The sequence below is a fragment of the Penicillium coprophilum genome (assembly GCF_028826855.1).
Source record: "Penicillium coprophilum strain IBT 35676 chromosome Unknown utg000004l_segment0_segment0, whole genome shotgun sequence".
NCBI classification, from domain to species: Eukaryota; Fungi; Ascomycota; class Eurotiomycetes; order Eurotiales; family Aspergillaceae; genus Penicillium; species Penicillium coprophilum.
Genome location: NW_026622723.1, coordinates 2,059,726 through 2,079,278, shown reverse-complemented (window position 1 = coordinate 2,079,278; position 19,553 = coordinate 2,059,726). Strand labels below are relative to the sequence as shown.

General features: G+C 47.7%; 8 protein-coding genes across 8 annotated transcripts; 5 read left to right on the top strand and 3 right to left on the bottom strand.

Moving 5' to 3' along the window:
* Window positions 1–150: 150 nt before the first annotated feature.
* Window positions 151–798, top strand: N7500_005202 (polysaccharide biosynthesis domain-containing protein; the record flags this gene model as incomplete). Its single annotated transcript, XM_056676347.1, has 4 exons — window positions 151–195; window positions 256–280; window positions 357–675; window positions 732–798. The coding sequence occupies 4 exons, from the start codon at window positions 151–153 to the stop codon at window positions 796–798; spliced, it is 456 nt and encodes a 151-aa protein (XP_056531347.1).
* Window positions 799–1,580: 782 nt separating this feature from the next.
* N7500_005201 (ABC transporter ATP-binding protein) lies at window positions 1,581–5,919 on the top strand (the record flags this gene model as incomplete). The annotated part of the gene is made up of 5 exons (XM_056676346.1): window positions 1,581–2,038; window positions 2,095–2,758; window positions 2,817–4,806; window positions 4,861–4,983; window positions 5,033–5,919. The coding sequence occupies 5 exons, from the start codon at window positions 1,581–1,583 to the stop codon at window positions 5,917–5,919; spliced, it is 4,122 nt and encodes a 1,373-aa protein (XP_056531346.1).
* Window positions 5,920–6,293: 374 nt separating this feature from the next.
* N7500_005200 (uncharacterized protein) lies at window positions 6,294–7,094 on the top strand (the record flags this gene model as incomplete). Its single annotated transcript, XM_056676345.1, has 2 exons — window positions 6,294–6,695; window positions 6,762–7,094. The coding sequence occupies 2 exons, from the start codon at window positions 6,294–6,296 to the stop codon at window positions 7,092–7,094; spliced, it is 735 nt and encodes a 244-aa protein (XP_056531345.1).
* Window positions 7,095–7,313: 219 nt separating this feature from the next.
* On the bottom strand, window positions 7,314–8,600 carry N7500_005199 (glycoside hydrolase family 64 protein; the record flags this gene model as incomplete). The annotated part of the gene is made up of 1 exon (XM_056676344.1): window positions 7,314–8,600. The coding sequence occupies one exon, from the start codon at window positions 8,598–8,600 to the stop codon at window positions 7,314–7,316; it is 1,287 nt and encodes a 428-aa protein (XP_056531344.1).
* Window positions 8,601–11,194: 2,594 nt separating this feature from the next.
* On the bottom strand, window positions 11,195–11,389 carry N7500_005198 (uncharacterized protein; the record flags this gene model as incomplete). Its single annotated transcript, XM_056676343.1, has 1 exon — window positions 11,195–11,389. One exon carries the CDS (start codon window positions 11,387–11,389, stop codon window positions 11,195–11,197), a length of 195 nt encoding a protein of 64 aa, XP_056531343.1.
* A 680-nt stretch (window positions 11,390–12,069) lies between these two features.
* N7500_005197 (uncharacterized protein) lies at window positions 12,070–13,423 on the top strand (the record flags this gene model as incomplete). The annotated part of the gene is made up of 2 exons (XM_056676342.1): window positions 12,070–12,129; window positions 12,179–13,423. The coding sequence occupies 2 exons, from the start codon at window positions 12,070–12,072 to the stop codon at window positions 13,421–13,423; spliced, it is 1,305 nt and encodes a 434-aa protein (XP_056531342.1).
* Window positions 13,424–14,223: 800 nt separating this feature from the next.
* On the bottom strand, window positions 14,224–15,644 carry N7500_005196 (O-methyltransferase family 2; the record flags this gene model as incomplete). Its single annotated transcript, XM_056676341.1, has 5 exons — window positions 14,224–14,534; window positions 14,599–15,056; window positions 15,144–15,267; window positions 15,326–15,452; window positions 15,504–15,644. The coding sequence occupies 5 exons, from the start codon at window positions 15,642–15,644 to the stop codon at window positions 14,224–14,226; spliced, it is 1,161 nt and encodes a 386-aa protein (XP_056531341.1).
* A 132-nt stretch (window positions 15,645–15,776) lies between these two features.
* On the top strand, window positions 15,777–18,125 carry N7500_005195 (Zn(II)2Cys6 transcription factor; the record flags this gene model as incomplete). Its single annotated transcript, XM_056676340.1, has 3 exons — window positions 15,777–16,328; window positions 16,388–17,043; window positions 17,099–18,125. Coding segments are annotated over 3 exons (2,235 nt in total), but the record flags the coding sequence as incomplete, so codon positions are not given.
* Window positions 18,126–19,553: the final 1,428 nt, after the last annotated feature.

The window sequence follows — 19,553 nt, the reverse complement described above, 5'->3', positions numbered from 1 at the left end:
ACGTTATGCAAGTCGGAGGCTGCTCTCCGCCCGTCAAAAAAATTATGCGCGGGGCACTGAACACCTGCCACTTGATTTCCTCCACACTCGTATCACTGCTTTCTTGCGTTCACACCTTTCAAAGTATACACTTTACACTCAACCGTCAAAATGTCAAAGCCATTCGACCCCGAGGAGGCGGAGAATCTGGAGGATGTATGACCCCGCGTCCACATGGTCTAAAGAACGAACATTGATCGCTGACAATCGTAACAGATGGAGAAGCAGTTTGCCGTCAAAGGTCAGTCACGTATCGATTTACATGCCATTCAAACCTTCGGCCAAGGTCACAGTATTGATCGCCTTTCACGTTGCAGCGGTTGAGCATCTCATGACATACTGGTCTATCTTGGAGAAGGTCAAGGGCTCGCAGCTTCGCTTGACCAAGCAGGATGATGATATCTACGAGTCATTTATGGAGGCATTCCCTGATTTCGATCCCGCCGCTCCCCTCGTTGAGGATGAGATGAAGAGCAAGGCCGGCAAGGAGAAGTGGCGCAACTGGATGATGCAGTGGGACAAGGTTGAGGACTACAACTTTGGCACCATGATTCGTACCCGTGCAGATGCCGAGTATGACCAGGATACCACCATTTTCGGTGTGCGCATGCAGTTCTACGCTATTGAGATTGCTAGGTAAGCACTGAGTGGAGTTGCTAGAGTCCCGCATGGAAGCTGATGGAGTCTTCTAGAAACCGCGCCGGTCTGAACGATTGGATCTACGAGAAGGCCCAGAAGGCCCAGAAGGCCAGCTCATGATTACAAAATATGTCTCATTGCTGCTGTTTTTGAAATCGAGGACAGTTCCACATCCGGGCTGATCTGGCCGACGGCATTTGCCTATTTCCTTGCGGCGCAGATGAGGAATGGCCTCGCCTCTGTGATACTGATCACAAGATCCCGCAGTATCATGGCTTGAGGTTAACTTTTACGATAGAAGCGCGGTCATACCCCATAGATATGTGGTTCTGAGTTAGCATTGAACCGTCAATTGCAACTCAAATGTAGATCGGCTGTCCGTGAGGACTTGGGCCGTCTTTCAGCATTGGGTCTGAAATATACCCTGAATAAAATGTCATTTATACTACTTCTTTGTCCTTTACCTCGGTCGCTATTGTCTATGTTGACAGAGGCTTAATTATGGGTGATCGCGGCCATTGCGCATCTCACACTTAGCAAGTTCGCCCTCTAGCCTCAGGTTTATATGACGGCGAGAAGCCATCCATCGATAGTCAAGGCTAAGATTTCCGTTTTAAGGATGAGGTAGATAAATGCTACATTCATCCCAGGTGCCTTTCTACAGTGTCGGAGTCTTTGTTCTGCACCCCTCTTCAATATTACCCCATTGGGGGATTTCTTAGTATTGTTCTTTTTTTGTTGATTACATCTGTGAAAGACACTCAAATAGTCCACGATGACTATTCCATGTCGATCTTCATTATCTCCTCTCTTGCTTCACTACTATGCTACTATAGCGTGGCAAAAAGAATCCTCGCAAGTCATATCGGTCTTTCAATGTGACGCTTGATTCTTCCGCCAAGATGTTTCTTAAACGCAAAACTTCCAATCAGGATGGTATCAACAAAGAACATATCCCCGAGGACAACCCGGGTTGGAAATCGCTGTTCGGATTCACGACTCGAAGACACCTGCCCACTCTCATACTGGGATCTATGTTCGCCCTTGTGGCTAGTCTTGTCACGCCAGCACTTGCAATCTTCCTTGGCAATGTGTTTGACTCGTTCAACTCTTTCGGCGCGGATAAAACTGATGCCAAAGGGCTTCATAGCCAAGTAATCACAAATTGTCTGGGGATGATTGGATTGGGAGTAGCTGGTTGGTTTTTGAACGGTGCATATTATGCCCTGTTTGTCGCATTTGGAGAAATGCAGGCCTCCGTTCTTCGCAGCGAAGTGTTTCTAGAGTTGCTCAAACGCGACCTTGGGTGGTTCGAAGCCAAAAGCGAAGGCTCCGGGGCTTTGTTGTCAGGAATTCAAGCGTGAGTTTGCAACTATACTCGTCGAAATGTTATGTCTAACATGGCAATATTTTCAGGCACATTCATGAAATGCAAATGGCAACATCACAGCCACTCGGGCTTGTATTGCAATATTCTTGCCGTTCACTGGCTTCACTGGGGCTGGGCTTCTATACATCGTGGAGCCTCTCTCTGGTAACACTTGCAGGAATTCCCATATTCTCGGCAATCATCGGATATCTTTCTTCCAAAATGAGATTTAGCATCACAGCACAGCAGGCTGAGCTTACCGAGGCTTCCAAGGTTGCTAACAATGCCATCACCAATATCGATACGGTGAAGTGCCTCAATGGGCAGGCCTTCGAGCATCGGAATTTCGCTGAGCGTATTGAGAGATCTGCCACACACTACCTTCGACAAGCTCGGTTGAATTCCCTTCAAATCGCTATCATCCGGTGGATGATGTTCGGAATGTTTGTTCAGGGGTTCTGGTATGGCAGTTCGCTTGCGCGCGCCGGGAAGCTCACATCCGGAGAAGTTCTAAGAACTTTCTGGGCCTGTTTAACCGCGGCTCAGTCTATTGAGCAGGTGTTGCCACAGATTATTGTGATGGAAAAAGGAAAGGTCGCTGGTGCCGCATTGAACTCCATAATACAGAGTCAGAGGAAAAGCAAAATTGCGAGCGAGGTCAACGGAACTCGATATCCGGAGCACTGTGAAGGTGATATCAAGGTCAAAAACGTGGGTTTGATATTTATTTCACTGGCTTTGGTCCGGATATTGACTACATTTTGTGCAGGTATCATTTTCATATCCTAGCCAGCCTGATCAATGTGTTCTCAAGCCATCAACCTTCTTCTTCCCCGCTGGAGAAACGACGTTTGTTATAGGTAAAAGCGGCTCTGGTAAAAGTACCCTCAGCCAACTGCTGATGCGATTCTACTTGCCAACTTCAGGCGAAATCTTGATTGACCGCAATCCAATGCAAGAACTCGACATCAACTGGATCCGCAACAACATTACCCTTCTAGAACAAAAAAGTGTTCTCTTCAATGAGTCTGTTATCACGAACATTGCCTTTGGTCGTCAGGACCATGTAACTGTCACCAAGCAAGATGTCAAAGATCCCATCGAGTTGGCCATGCTTCAGAATACAATCGACGGGCTTCCCAAAGGACTCGAGACTTGCGTTGGCCCCGGTGGAAGCTTTTTGAGCGGTGGTCAAAGGCAGCGAGTTGCAATTGCCAGAGCGAAATTACGTGACACGCCCATTTTGATCCTAGATGAACCCACCAGTGCTCTTGATCACACCAACCGAGTTGCGGTAATGAAGGCAATCAGTGAATGGCGGAAAGGGAAGACTACAATCATCATCACTCACGATATGTCACAAATCATGGAACAGGATTTCCTGTACATCCTCGAACAAGGTTCGATTGTGGAATCTGGCTTCAGACATGCTGTCGAGGCCAATCCGGGCAGCGAAAAGTATTTTCACACGAAGGTGGACGGTTCTTTAGAACTCAAGGCCCAGAACAAGAGGGCTTTGGATGATAAGCACAATTCGTGGGAAAGCTCATCATCGGAGAGCTTGAACACATTAAGACCCCAAACGGCTGTTCTCAGACATCGTCGAGCCAGAGAATCATGGGCACAAGGCCATATCCCCCCAAACTTTGGGTCCGGCTCACTGGAGTTGATGGCGAGAAGAAATTCGGAATATGTGGTCAGAAATGGAGAGTTTTCTGGATCTTCTTTGCAAGATCGGAATCAACGTATCTCTCTCATGACCCAAGGATCTGGTCTCCAATGGGATTCGAAAGAAACAACTATCCAACCTCCTGCGGAAGAAGTTGAAATGGTTCATATTGATGATCATAGTTTGGACTCGGATCCATGGCCCAATCCACAGACTGCGAAAAGTCCGTCAGAGACAAAAAGCAGCCGGAGATCACATGGACACCGCAAGAAGATGAAAGATCAGCCTACACCGAAAGAACGAATGACTCCGCTCTCTAAAATCATGGGCACTATTCTGTCGACTCTAACGCTCAGACAGCGAATCATCCTCTTTCTAGGATTCGCCGCAGCACTGGCCCATGCAAGCGCAACCCCGATATTTTCATATTGTCTGTCGCAGCTGTTCGGAACCTTCTATGCAGAAAACAACAGTGAGCACCTGACAATGAAATGGTCACTTGCTGTACTAGGGGTATCTTTCGGAGACGGCCTTGCGTCATTTTTCATGCATTATTTCCTAGAACTCTGCGGCGAGGCTTGGATAGATTCCTTTAGAAAGAATGCCTTCCAACGCATCCTCGATCAACCACGGGCCTGGTTTGAGAAAGATGGCAACGGATCTCTCAGACTCACGTCGTCTCTCGATCAGAATGGAGAAGATATGCGAAATTTGCTGGGCCGTTTTGCCGGCTTTGTGGTTGTTGCTGCTGCAATCACCGTCATGGCAATTATCTGGAGCTTGATTGTTTGCTGGAAGTTGACACTTGTTGCTCTATCCTGTGGGCCTGTCATTTATATTATCACTCGAGGCTTCGAGGGAACAAATGGCTTATGGGAAAGACGATGCAATGATGCTAATGGTATCGCTGCCGATGTCTTTACTGAGACCTTTTCTGAGATTCGCACCGTGCGAACGTTGACATTGGAAGGTCACTTCCATCGCAAACAAGCCAATGCGATTGCGCACTGCTTGATGCTGGGGTTGAAACGTGCCATCTACACAGGCATGCTTTTCGGTATGGTAGAATCGACTGTCATATTTTCTACCGGTAAGCTAGCTTATACTTTCCCTCATTTGCTGTTTTTCTGACTATCATGAATAGCTTTGATCTTCTATTATGGAGCAGTGCTCGCAGCATCTCGCGAGTTCAATGTGAACGATGTGATGATGGTATTCTCAATGCTACTCTTTAGCATTGGATACGCTGCTCAGATTCTCTCATGGAGTTAGTAAGCCTTGAACCACGTCGAATTACTCTACTAATTCCTTCATAGTTCCCCAAATCAACACCTCTCGCGAGATAGCTACGCAGCTTATTCGCCTTGCAAGACTCCCGCAAGATGGATCCCATGAGCACCTCGGTAGCTTGACAGTTTCAAATCTCACCCCGATCAAGCTCACCCACGTGAATTTCCGATATCCCTCTCGGCCAGACACAATGGTGTTGAAGAATGTCTCGATTTCCATTCCACGGAACTCGTGTACAGCACTCGTAGGGCGATCCGGCTCAGGAAAATCCACAATCGCGTCGCTGCTATTATCGCTCTACGAGGCTCCTGCCTCGCAAACCGGACAACCCACAGTGACCCTCGGCGGTGTGGACATTCTTCGACTGCATGTTCCTACCCTCCGCTCACAGATCTCCATCGTATCGCAACAACCGACTATTTTTCCCGGTACCATTCATGAGAATATCAGTTACGGGCTAGATCAACACTTGCCTCTAGCCTCATCTCATAGTGTCCGCACTGCGGCTCAAGCAGCAGGAATTGATGAATTTATCTCCTCTCTCCCACATGGATATAATACCGTGATCGGAGATGGCGGAGTTGGCCTTTCCGGTGGCCAGAAACAGCGTGTGGTCATTGCGCGGGCTCTCTTGCGTCAACCCCAGATACTGATTCTTGATGAAGCCACGTCCAGCTTGGATCCCGCGGGTGCTGAGATCGTGCGGAAGACCGTGCAGCAGCTGGTGGCCGAGCGTCAAGAGCTTACTGTCATCATTATCACGCACGCGAACGAAATGATTGAGATCGCGAATCATGTGGTTGTTCTTGATCAGGGAGCTGTTGTAGAGGATGGGCCGTATCAGGATCTGGCAAAGATGAACGGCGGCAAGTTGCACGCCTTGCTCAGTGACCCCGAGGACGTGGGTGCTTGAAATTTTTTTTCTGAGGTTTTTCCGGTGATCGCTGGTCGCAAGGTGTACATTTTCAACTTCTCTTCACTGCTTCTTGTGCTTATTGTTCAATCTCATTGCAATTTGTGTCATTGGGCTCAATATAGGTAGATCTGCAACACCACTTAAATATGTCACTGCTATGGGCAATGAGCAGTGTAATGGAGCACACTGATGTGGATAATCTCCAGATGTCTTAATCCAGACGGAGAGAAAAGCGGCAAAATGAAAGTGACTAAACCGAAGTTCCGCATCAATTCCATATCCTCTGCCACCTCTCAGCCTTGCAAGCTTATATTGTATAAAACAAGCGCCTACGTCCCTTGCACATAGCTTTCACATGAACCGAGGCGACAATGTCAAAGCCAACTCTGATTTTCGCGGCGGGCGCGTGGTACCCGCCCACCGTTTTCGACCCAATCATCAGACAACTCGCCGACTATAGCTGCCACACCGTCGCATTTCCCTCCATCCAGCAAGCCAGCTCAGTCGTGGACCTTCAACCAGATATCAATGCCGTGAGATCCATCACTCAAGAAGAGGCAGATGCTGGTCATGACATAGTCATCATCGCGCACAGTTGGGCCGGGTTACCAGTGAGCAGCGCGTTGGATGGACTGAGCAAATCAGAGCGCGAAGCAGCCGACCAAAAGGGCGGTGTTGTGAAACTCATTTTCATCGCTGCTTTCCTTCCTGGTATTGGCGAGAGTTTGATCGGCGCGTTTGGTGGGATGCCCCCGCCGTGGTATGTGCGCGATGTAGGTTCTGTCCATTTATATTTGCTACTTGCGAGATGTCCATGTGATTGCTGACTTTTCTTCTAGGAGGAGAATGGAACTGTGACTGCCAGTGATCCGCTGGTCTTATTTTTCCATGACGTTGTCGATGGTGCGGAGTGGGTTAAGCTTCTTAAGCCACATTCTTGGGCGACTCAGAATGCCCCCGCTACTGGTACAGCGTACATGAACATTCCATCTGCATATCTTTTGACCGAGGAGGATCGTGCGACTCCGTTGCCGGTTCAGCATGTGCTGGTGGAGCGGGCACGACGGAGGGGGGCACAGATTGAAACTGAGAAAATCAAAACAGGACACACACCCTGGTTGGCTATACCAGATCAAGTGGTAGACTATATCAAAAAGCATGCTATTGAATGAACAGGCAAGATAGGTTTCGTTCACAATGATGCAGGCCGTCATTCAATTTGGAAGTTATCTTATTTGGTGCAAGGGATACAAGGGAGAAACACAAAATCATATGGCCTATTTCCAACAAATTAAAAAAAAAAAAGAGAATCACCGAAAGTGACGTATATACAGTAACATTTACAATATACGACTACATGACCAAATATCAGCGAAAGAGACCTAAGTATCTCAGGCGTCGCTCTTTCTGCGCGACAGCTTGTCCACAAACCTCCTCAGCTCATGGAAGTGGCTCGGCTTCTTTCCATTCTCCTTGCTTTTTCCACTATCCACGTGTTGCTGAACTGGTGTAGCATCTTTTTCAATGGCAGAATCCTTGACAGACTTACTAGAGCCGCTTCCAATAGTGACTGTCAAGAGCTTTGGGTTGCCATCAAAAACACTACCAGACTGATCGGCCCCATTGTTAGGTGCAACATCATCATAGGGGAATGCATATCCCCGAGCGTCAAGGCTCACTTCATGACAGATGCGCGAGTAATGGTTTGTCACGTCGTTCTTGTAGTAGTTTGAAACCGATTCCCCGTTCGGCTGGTTGCCATTTATCAACAGGGTCGAGCGATTGAACGCAGCCGCGAGACGAGCTGTAATGGCATCTTTAGTTCCGTTTCCAGAAACGGCAAAAGAACCAGTGCTGTTGCTGAAGATGTCCCCAGTAGACGGCTTGGTGTAAGAAATCCCTGCAACTGAGAAAGACAATAGATCGGAAGCGACTTTGGCGGTAACGTCACCGGCGTCAGCCTGTGTATTGACCGTCAAAGTATTGTTGGTGCTGTTTGCATAGTGAGACCAGACTTCATTCACGTAGCCCTCGTAGTAGTTGTTGAACAACGAATTATTGAGGGTTCTTCCCGTGTTTGGAGACACGGCCCGCAAGTTGACACCATCTCGCTGGATGATGAGCTTGTCCCAGCCGGCTTTGTCCTTGCTGTTCTGGGCCTGAAGAGCATCGCAGACTTGGTCCAGACCATTCGCTGGCAGACCCTTGACGGTTTGAGTTTCACCAGCTTTGTTGGTTAGGGTCATGGCAATGGGCATCGACACGAAGTCAACGTAGCTGAGATTCGCATAGAGTTGGTAATCATTCCACGTGAATTCGCAGAAGGCCCAGGTCAGATTATAGTTGGGGTCTGCGGGGTTGGATACCGAAGGCTCAACAAGGGCAGGGCCCGGGTTCAGATAGAATGTCAATTTCTTCTCTTGCGCGAACCACAACCGCGCGCCTGCAAGGTGCGGAATAGTGATGGTGGTGGTATTGCCAGATGTACCCAGTGGGATTGCACACTCCTCGCTCAGGTTGGTCATAGTGTCAGATGGTGAAGTCGGGTAGTAGGCTGTCTTGCCATCAGACCGCAAGAGGAAAAGCGCATTGTGATTGTCAAGCGCCTGGCCTGTAATATAGGCGTAGACCGTGTTAGAACCGGTGTTGTTCTTCAAAGCAAAGCTCAATGTTGCCATTTTGTGTGATTATAGTGTCTTGGGGAGTTTGTGAGGAATTCAGGTGGACTGATGTCTTGAAATAATTGGCGCCAAAGTCCAATAAGAAAGTCGTGTCAAGATCCACAAGGCTGCCAAGGGGTCTGAAGTTGTTATCAACATTTCACTCTGCGATAGGGACCATAATATATACTATCGCTCAACGTCTTTTGTTGCATTTGTGCCAAACTCATAGCCTCAGGTAGGGCAGGGTGACAAGACCCTGTGATGCAACGTGGCGATGACCTCAAATTTCGCGGAGATGATGGCTCGGGCCCCATTGGACCGGCTATCTGATTAAACGGATATGTCGATCATAGTTGAGAACAGGCGGTACATCAATATCAACTATATTATATACTAATGTCGATCTAAGCCAATACAGAACGGCACGATCATTCCGTGTCTCCAGGTGATCCAATTCCAACCTGTGGTGAGCTTGGCTCTTTTCGCGGGGCAACTTGGGAGCTGAACATTATGTAAAAACTCCATCTCGGGATTTGAAAGGCTGGAGACTTGGGTGTTGAGAAATCTGACTTGCGATATTGTCGCTCAGTTCTAGCAAGGGGGACGCGTGAGGGCCATTGGGTCAGCATCGGGTCATCCATGCATTTATTTTATTGGTGAAGACAACCATTTCATATTCCTATCCCGCCACAAGATGATCATGAGCATTTTTCACAACTTTAAAAGATACAGTAGTGTTGGATTTCTATCCAGAGATCATATGGTGTGAATCGTGGGCTTTGCATCCCCGAGTCCTGAGGCTGAAGAACCTCGCGACGCACAACAGAAGCCCCTACGCCTAGGAGTTCGAACCGTGTTGCATAGAATAATTTGATTCTATGGCTACAATGGGATCATGCTTTTGCAAATGGACCTTTTCCGGAAGAAAGGAACGTTACCACGCGACGTGAAAACATTGAAAGGACATAAGAGGACCTGGTCGTAGCAACTCCAGTCTACATATCCTCTCTTGGCTAAGTCGAGAATGTTTGATTTTCCAAAATTATTGAGCTGCTCAAGCAGCTGGGCCCAGTTTTTGAGAACCCCTGCTATATCGCTTGCTGAGTATTTACTTCATAGGTTAGGATATATCAAAGGTGCAGTATACCCCAATCCGTTTCCTGATTCACTCACATGCCATTGTCTAGCAATATCCAAAAGTAGCAAATGAGACAAAAATGTCCTCCACGTGTTTGATCTTACGCCATCATGCCTCGCAACAAAACCATCCGAAGACCATTTGTTCAATTGGCCCGGGCGTGGCACATTCCTTAGGAAGAATATATGTTGATCTCGACCCATATGAATCTGAATATGCAAAATTGACGCACCTGGAATTATCTTTCAGCTAAAGTGATACCTAGAGCTATTACCAAGTTTTATAAATGGCGGTCTATCAATGTTGATGTCTGTACGACAATGACCGAGGGTGAAGTCAGGAATCATGGGCACACTTCAATTTGATCTTAAGTTGCGCCGAGGATTTGGGTTGCCAGAAAGTCCGGCTGTCAATGCTCACTGTCATAGTTCCATATCGGCACTGACACTAATGGGGATGTCGCACTTTATTTGGTTTAACGGGTACTAAGTAGACATGGTGACCAACTCTACTGGAACAGCATGACGAGTATATTATGCAGGACTAGAGCGCATACGGGTTGCCTTATACTTGGCATAATGACTCGAATTATAGGTAACGAGGAGTCATCAGCATCAACATTGGGCGATCCCCTTCTACATCCACGAAGTCAAGACACCTAAGCATGCGAAATAGGACAGAAATATACTTTCGACCTGACGGGCAGGGATTTTCTCGACTGCATAATCTTTAATGCGTCCAGTAGGAGGCAACTATGTCCATCTCATTCCGACTTACCCAAAGGCGAGAGGGAAGGGGGATAAGCTAACTGTGTTGTCCGCAACTTAGCATTGTCTCGTCTCAACAAGCTGCCCAAACCAGCAGCTTCCATCCCATGTCCTCCGATGGAACCCATCAAATGTCAGAACGTGGGATATGAGACCTAGATTAAGCAACAGTAGGTTTCGCGGCGAGCCCGTGAGGCAACCAACTATCTTCAATTGGGTTAAATCAAATTATGGGATTGTTAGGGGTGGAATGGTTCCTCCATTAATGATGAGGATACCGAGGCATCTCTACTAGACACCATACTGGACAAAGGCCATTTCACAACAATCAAGACGTGAAACCTGAGGCTGAAGTGAGACCAAGCTCTGGGCTCAGGATTCGCCACCTAGGCAACGTTGGGATCTCACCCAATGAGCCGATCTTCGCCTATCGGGAATTTACTGCGCCTCACGAGGCACTACAAGCAACACCAATTGAGAAATACTGAGAGAAACAAAATGATGGTCCAATGGCGTTGCTCTGTCAATAAAAGCATGAAAATGGTCCCGCAATGTCGTCGTTGTGATTCTATGCTGATGTCGACCTCGGTAGCAAGCTCCTTCTCATACTCATACGTTTAGTATCACGCCATGCTCTCAGCAACACAAATCAAGTTGAGGACATGATCAAAGCACTATGAAAATTCACTCGATAACACATGCTGTCATAGCTCCTCATTGTGGCGGGCATCGGCTGCGACGGGACCAGTTCGAGCAGCGAGGCACAATAAAGGGCGCATCCGCTGTCGTCCGTATGTAAGTTCCCGAGGTAGACGATGTGGGATGGTATAGATCCACAGACCGACGGGAATTTGACGGTTTGCCGGATAGCCACCGAGACAAGCTGGTGGAGCCGACATGCAAAGGGGGCGTTTCAGAGATGGTAAGGAGGGCTGAAAGGGAACATTGAAAACTCAAGACTTCCCAAATTCACATCTCACGATTTGGGCTGCGCTTTAGACGATTTTCACGCAATCACCAACAGACCTCTCAAGAGCCCCAGCGGTGGAGACTTGACGATTCACGATTCCAGGGTCGATATTCCATATGTCTCACGATCTCATACCGGTTGTTCCCGAACGCAAGGGCGTATCTATTTTGGTTTAATGTCTTCCCTTGCTGCAACGAAACTCGTGCAGTTTATCTATGATCGAAAGTCAATAGTGAAGTCAATAATGCGTACGGAGTAAATTGTTTGAGATTTGAGATCGCAGAGTTGAAGGCTCCAAACAGCTAGGGATCCGGCAAAAACGATGTGGAAACCTTTCACCTGAAGAGAATGATTGGTTGGCAATGACCGATTACAGAGATCGACGATTCTGCAAATAAATAAAACCTGGTTTTGATTGAAGGAGAAAGCCCAAACCAGCCTCCACTCACGCCAGCGTTTCAGTGCTTGGCGTATAATAATAGCTGGCCAGCCACCGGAGTATCCAAGGCTGACGCGCTTTGTCCTTTTCACATTCCTCGACTCATTCGAAATCCGGGGATTTCTTTCCATGACTTGAATCAAGGATCTCTAGGGCAACTGTCCACCATTATGTACATTCCACAGAAACGTCAGGATGACAAAACAAATAAGAATAACATATTTATCATTGTATGTATCGCTGACCCCATCATCTTTTCCCTATGCTGACTCGACTTAGTGTGCCGTGAGCATCATATTTGCAGTTGCGATCTGTGTGGGCGCCTACTTCCTATCACGACAGCTACGACAAAAAAATTACGAACCGAAATACCTCCCGGGGAAATATCTCAAGCGAAAATGGAAACAATGGGGCACAGGGAGCGCCTCATACGGCGAGGTCCCGAACCAAAGTAGCCAAGATACGTCTTATCGCGGAGCTAGCACAGCACCAGAGATGCAAGTCAATACTGGCGTCCGCCGCGATACGTCGATACGTTCGATCATGACCCTGCCCCCCTATTCTTTCAGCCCAAAGCCGACCGAACAAGTCATCGCTCGGGAAGGTGAACGTGGTGGGATGGATATAGTCGTCGAATACCCCGAGACTGCAGAAGAACAGGAGACTCGCCGTGAGGAACAAATGGAATCATTGTACCAGATTCGCCTGCAGCGCCGTCAGGAATTAGCCGATCGTGAGGCACGCCGCCGGGAGCGCCGAGAAGCCGAGACGCGTGGGGATATCGCTCGTCTTGAACGTCTGAATGCCGAAACTCGCGCTCGTATGCAAAGTCGCCGTGCGGGCACAAACAGTGCAGTCAACGTAACCGCGATCCTAGCCGAACATCAATCGAGAGAGCGGGACCGACGCATCGCTAGTGTTAGCTATGCTGAACTCGGACGTGTTCGCCACGATGGATCACGGCTTCGAGCCGACTCGCACAATTCTGATTCACACGATTCGGATCGCCGACCGCTGTTGCAAAGTGACGCCGTGAGCTCCACCGCGCCATCTTTTGAACTCTCCAACGTCAACTCTCGAGGCCAGTCCATTTCCTCGATCGAATCACATCCTGCCTCCGAGCTTGAACCAATATCTTTAACTCCGACCACGACACACGGCTCAAGCCGACCAGTATCACAAACTGACGATGGAGATTTGGGGACCCTCAACATCCCTCCACCTCCCGATTACGAGCACCTAGACTGGGGTGATGCCCCTGCGTACCAAAGTCCTGTTACGGAACAGACTGACCACGCGCGGCAGCTCCCACTCATCAGTCGCTTGCCTTCGATCCACGTCAATGCACCCAGTCCCATGACTGTCTCCCCCGTGACGCCAACTCGGTTGCAATTTCAGAGTATCGGTAATGACGAACCTCCAACACCGACAGAGCAGACAGAGCAGACGCCAGGAATCCGAGTGGTGTCAGCAGAATCGGTAACTACCACCCGCCGTGCTCCACCACTCAGCCAACCTCAATGATTCGATCTCCCCTGAAAGCAACCATCGGGTGAACCTACCAGGAAAAGTTCCTCATAATATATCACTCAGCACGAGCATGATTCACGACCTGTATTAGCATTAGTTCTGGGGTTTCTAGTCCTCTTTCACTCGTGATTTTTTCCTTTTTCCCAGCGCCTTTTCTCTTTCATCTCATTTTCTCGGCGAGCAAGGCGTTTTGAGTTTAGGTGGCTAGCGAAGAACATAACCCATACAGATATATCAAGGGATCTTTGCGATCAATGTATCTACAATATCCAATATATATAGGAATGAAGAGCAGCAGTGCACTACTCATAATCGCCCGTTCCTATACATCTATCGTCTGCCGCACCTTTCCAGCCTGTGTTGAATATCGACCCATATTTTGCTGACCGCGTCACATACCATCAGATCATACGAAGGTTCGAATAAGCCCAAGGTGAGTTCTTCGTCTTCTCAAGGTCTTCGGAGAAGTAAGGCCTGCCTCTAGCGTCCAGTGCATTCCTGTCGCTTCGCCGACTAGCGATACTGCATGGCCCCATTCTCGATCCTCTTCATTTCATAGTATTTGCCTGGCTAATTCAGACTGGGATTTTTAGGCACATGTGACGGATGCAAGGTTCTAGGTATCTATCTATATGTTGCGGTGCGATGGCTCCTTGTGACGGCCCCGGGTTCATAAGCATGGAGTAGTGGCAAAATACAAATGAAAAGAGTGTGACAAGATATCCATGAAATCCAATCAACTAAATCTGCTTACTTCTTAGCTTTACCTAAACTCTAGCATGGCCATATTTAGTTCAAAGAGCGGCCAAAACGAGAACAGCGGTATAGGTTGAAGCAACATAAGTATGAATCTGTTCCACGCGCAAGCCCGCGCTTGCTGCAAGTGACTCCCATTGATGCTTCGTCCGCTCTTTACCAGCAAAGGTCATCATAGCAAGATCCGCCACGGTCGATTGCCAGTTAGCGCCAGTATCCGGCAACACGGCATCATCAATCAAGATCCGCGAGTCGGGGCTCATGGCGGCGCGAACATTGCGGAGGATCTCTGCAGCTTTGTCGTCGGGCCAATCATGCATGATTCTGCGGAGGTAGTAGAACTTGGCGCCTGAATTGAATGAAGTATCAGCTTTTGCCCCCGTCTATCCATTGGGTACAAGATCTTGACAAACCAATGATAGGCTGTGCTTGGAAAAAGTCATAAGCCTCAGCCCTCACACCATCAATGGGAGCGAGGCTTTCCACTGCCTCTGGCAAGTCCTGGAAGACAAGGTGACCTAGGAGGTTCGGATACTTCTTTCCAAGCTCAATACATTGATGGCCATGGCCGCCACCAACGTCGACGAGGAAGGGTTTCTCCGGGGCAGCGGATGAAGCCTTGAAAGGAAACCGGCGGGCTTCATTGTCAAAAGCGTCGAGTCCCTCGGTCCACTCTGATCCTTGAAATGCAGTCATGATCTTTTGCAGGTTTTCAAAGTACTTCGGCTGCTGGACAAGCCACTCGAATGAGGTGAGTTTGGTATTGTGGGCTTTCTGGAACGGTGTGTTGGTATTGACCGTCACATCTTCATATTTATGTTCAGCGAAGAAGGCAGGCATTGCTTGCATGACTGGCCCGAGTGTGTCGAATCTGAAGTTGTACCAATGAGGCTAGGTAAGCAGGGGCTTTCGCCAGGTGGATGGCCAGGACAGAGATCGAGGAGACTATATAGCTTACCCGTGGTATATCATAGCCTCACCCTTGGAGCTAGCCAAAACATGGGTGGTCCTGTTTGCACCATATTCATTGACTGTAGTCTCCTTGATCATGTCTATTGCAGCTAGGTGACGAAGAATTCTCTCTGAGTAGAACAGTCCTTTTAGAATCCGAGGTAGATACGATCATCTCGGATCTCTTACCTAGGAATGGAGACGATGCACCTGTCACATCTGAAATCTCTTTGACAGTCAATGATGTATCACTGCTCGCGAGAGAGCGAAGGAGTCCTAGATCCGCACTGATTCGGAGCATGGCATTCGTTAGGCCCTACAACTGTTAGCATTTGATAAACGCGGGTTGTAGTAGATGACCACTTACTGATACTGCAAGCTCCATGAAGATATCCTGCGGGGATTGAAGTTCATTTTGCACTCGTTTGAGAGACTGAATGATCTTCAGTCGGCCACCTTCATCGGTGTTTTGGGCGATGGCTTGGATCTGAGCAATGATGGAGTCCATTTTCACAAAAGTAACGTAGAGATATCCCTTGGATAAAGATAGAAAAAAGCAAAGTCTACCTAGTTGTGCATTGTCAATTTCCCAACGAAAAAAGGTTCTTATATACCTGTCTCTCTCATAGTTCTCATAGTACACATCCACGGAGGCCACGGTACTTCCGCGGATTCGCCGCCCTGTGATTGGTCAACACCTTCAACCCCCATTTTCTCCAAAGAAACCCCCAGAGCTAAGCACGCTCTGGGTCATATAACATCCACAGGAGAGATGCATCGGGTCGAAAAAGCTCGTGTGAGATCTTCACGCTCACGGCCTGTATCTTGTCATTTCTGTCGATCGAGGAAGCTGAAGTGTAGTCGGCTATTCCCTTGTTCCAACTGCACCACTCGGGGCATGACTTGTCAGCTCTATCCTGCTACAACATTGCCTCACAGTCATCAGAATCAGGCTGGCGAACTGCCTAGAAATGATCATACAGATGTACTGGCCCGATTGCGGAGGCTGGAAGAGATAGTGATCACCAATCCACCAGCATCTAGTCCCCTGGGGCAAGCTTCTACACAGGCCTTGACGCTTCCTTCTCCTCCTGCTAGAAAATCAAATCAAACACCCGTGATTAACGAAAGACAGTCATCTGCAGAGGCTGTGACGTTGTTGGAAAACGAGATCACATCATCAGGTTCAATAGTAGGCCCACCTTGGTCGAATTACATTATGGGGAATTGACCGCTGACAAAAGTCCACAGGGTAATGTGTTGAACCACGAAATTGAATTCAGGACTTGCTCCATTCGTACTGCAGTGGGATCTGGGTCAATAACACATCAAGCCAACTCCACGAAAAGATGTATCTGGCTGCCACTTCACAACGAAGCGAAAATAGTAGTGGAAAAGTACATCGCAGAGATCACCTTCCTCCATCATGTGGTCCACGTTCCCTCAGTACGTATCATGCTAAATGAGCTCTATTGTGATCTGAGAGAAAGCAAGCCGGTCAAGATTGGTTACGTCTCATTGCTCCTCAGCATTCTCGCCAGTACCACGTCCTTCTGGACTGAACGCGACATGTGCAACACTGTGTTTTCGACTGTTGAAGAAGCAGTTGCCCAGTCTACACAGTGGATGAGAATTGCGATGGACGTGGTCGATTACTCGCGTTATAAACACCTCGAGTCAATAGAGGATATCCAGGCGATGATCATCATAATATTTGTGACTGCTAACATCGTGGGAATTACATCTCAAGTCCGGCATATGGTCTCTACTGCTATATCAGTCGGAAGAGAACTGTCCTTGCATCGAATTGATCATCCACACAATTCCAACCTCGATGTGCCTTCACCGTCCTCTGCCAGAGCAGAGATATGTAGGAGAGTGTGGTGGTATCTGGTGGCGACTGATTGGTAAGATTCCTCCTCTCTCACCTTCTTTCAAGAATGTGAGTTCACTCGATAACAGGCAGATGTCGCAGATACCTGGCCCACAGAAAGGCACATATTCAATTGATCCACGCCATATGATGACCAAAAAACCTTGCAATGCGAATGACGAAGATATTGTAGATGGGATGGTCGGGGTTGGACAGCCACTTGCCCACCCCACATCGATGTCCTACTGTCTCCAACGGATTCGATTGGGCGAGTTTTGCCGTGAAATCACAGATTGTGCTCCATTTGGGATGTCCGATCCAGGAAGCCCGGACTATGAGCATACGAAACAGATTGACGGCAAGATTTGTGAATTCGCTGAGAGCCTACCCTCGTTCTTTTCTTTGGCCCATAGTTCGAATGAGCTGCCAGAAACTGATCCTCGGAATTCTGCTGGAATAATCATACAACGATATATCCTCAACTTTCTGCTTCATGCCCAAAGGTGCAGGCTTCACTTGCCTTACTTGTCACTAGCGTCTAAGGATCATGCATATGAGTACTCACGGAAAGCGTGCCTGGAAGCAGCTCGAATGGTGATCCGAGCTGAACGCCAACTCTCCCTAGAGACGATCCCCTTTGTTTCGGCGCGGCTTAGACTGTCAGGCTTGCTACATTGTGTTTGTGTGGCGATCATTGTTCTCCTCATAGACTGTTGTGGGGGTGATCATCAGCATGAAAAGGACCTAACGGAAATTTTGGAAGCATTTTCAATACTAGAAAAAGCTAAAGGGGAATTCCCTTTGGCCGGAAGGCTACTTGAAATCTTCAAGACGGCTCTTCGTCGGCACGGCGCTTCGGGTTCAGCTGTTGAAGAACACACAACCACGCAACTCACCTCTCAAGGCCCTGAGAATTCAATGGGACTTGTTTGCAGTTCTACGGCGCCTACAAGCATGGTCCATCCAACAGGCATGAACATCGATGACTTCCCCATGGACCCCACATTGCCTACTCTAGATGAGCTCTGGCAGGTATTCGGTGATAATCTGGACTCGGGGACAGTGGACTGGAACAGCGTCTTTGCGGAGTCGGACACTGCATTTTTGTCAATGTAGTATCAGTAGTGATTCAATGAGCCGTGGGTTCACCGGGATTTGGGACCCGCGGCATTATGACGGATTTTATGCGAAAGCTTTTCGTCATTTCTACAATATACTCATCCCTCGAACATGGTACTTTGGCTATCCGGTCATGTCTATATTGAGATCCACATGGCACATCGAGTAAAACTTGACAGACAAGACTAACGAGTGGAGGGAATTGGTGTAACAGCAAAGAAATCTAACCCGTAGGCCATGATGTATCATCACAACTTATGAATGAGGACAAATATGGAGTTATAGCACGCAATGACTTACTAGATCTATTTTAAGGCTTATATCTGGTATGTTAATCTCAAATGCAGGCTACCTGTTGCGGTAGCAACGATGTAGCTTTGAGATCAATTGATTGGGATGCTTATGGAATCACACTGCCTGGTTCCTTTGCATATTCTCACTTTGTCCTTGCACAGGGACACTGCTTCTATATCAGCCCCTAAAGAGAGGCCTTACTTTATGATTATCATTCACATCAGGTAAACACAGACACACGTATATCCATTGCGAATTATACTCAGTTGTATATCGTATTTTTTGCAGGCCATATAATCGTTCAAGTACCAGACATGAGGCGGGTAATTATTCCTTGAGATTATATGTTGTTTGTGTTAGATATAAACGTACGTTGGCCGGTTCGGGGTCCACTTCCACCTGGGTACATCCATTGTACAATGATGATTAAATTTCAGCTTCACACAATCCGATCCAATCTCTTTGTTTCTTTTTTATCTTTCATCATAATTGTTAATGTGATGCTTGATGTGCATCTACCCGTGTTACACATTTCATATTGTACTGGCAACCGTTTTTCATATATATCATCCTCAATCCTACAAGCTAAAAAATAAAAGGTACTTTGCTATAGGTAAATATACGAGATTCTAGTTAGAGATTCATTGTCAATAGTGATAGTCTTACTCTACCAAGTCATATTCATCTCTTGTTTCTTATACTTTTATACCGTAATTAATGTGATAGTACAGATTTGGGCGCTGTACCTAGAGGTATGCGAGGTACTCCGTACTTTACCACACAATTGACTGTCTAAGTGACTTTTTATAAGTATAATATATACTTGATAAAAATTGGAGTACTTTTCCGACTACCTGGTACTATGAATGTGACTTTGCCTGCATAATCCAATGTTGAACGATTTGAGCCTCTCGGAGGACACAAAGAGGCCACGATCCATGGGGAAATGAATGTTGCCACTTTCAATCTGCCTAGACCATGGACATTCAGTCCAAATTTCCCTCCTACTCAGCCAGTGACCATTGTCTATCCTTGCGATTCCGATTTCAAGTGGAGAAACAAACACACCTGTACACTCCATCTTACTCTATACCTCAATGAATTGAAGCTCCGTTCAAGATGACGTTGTGC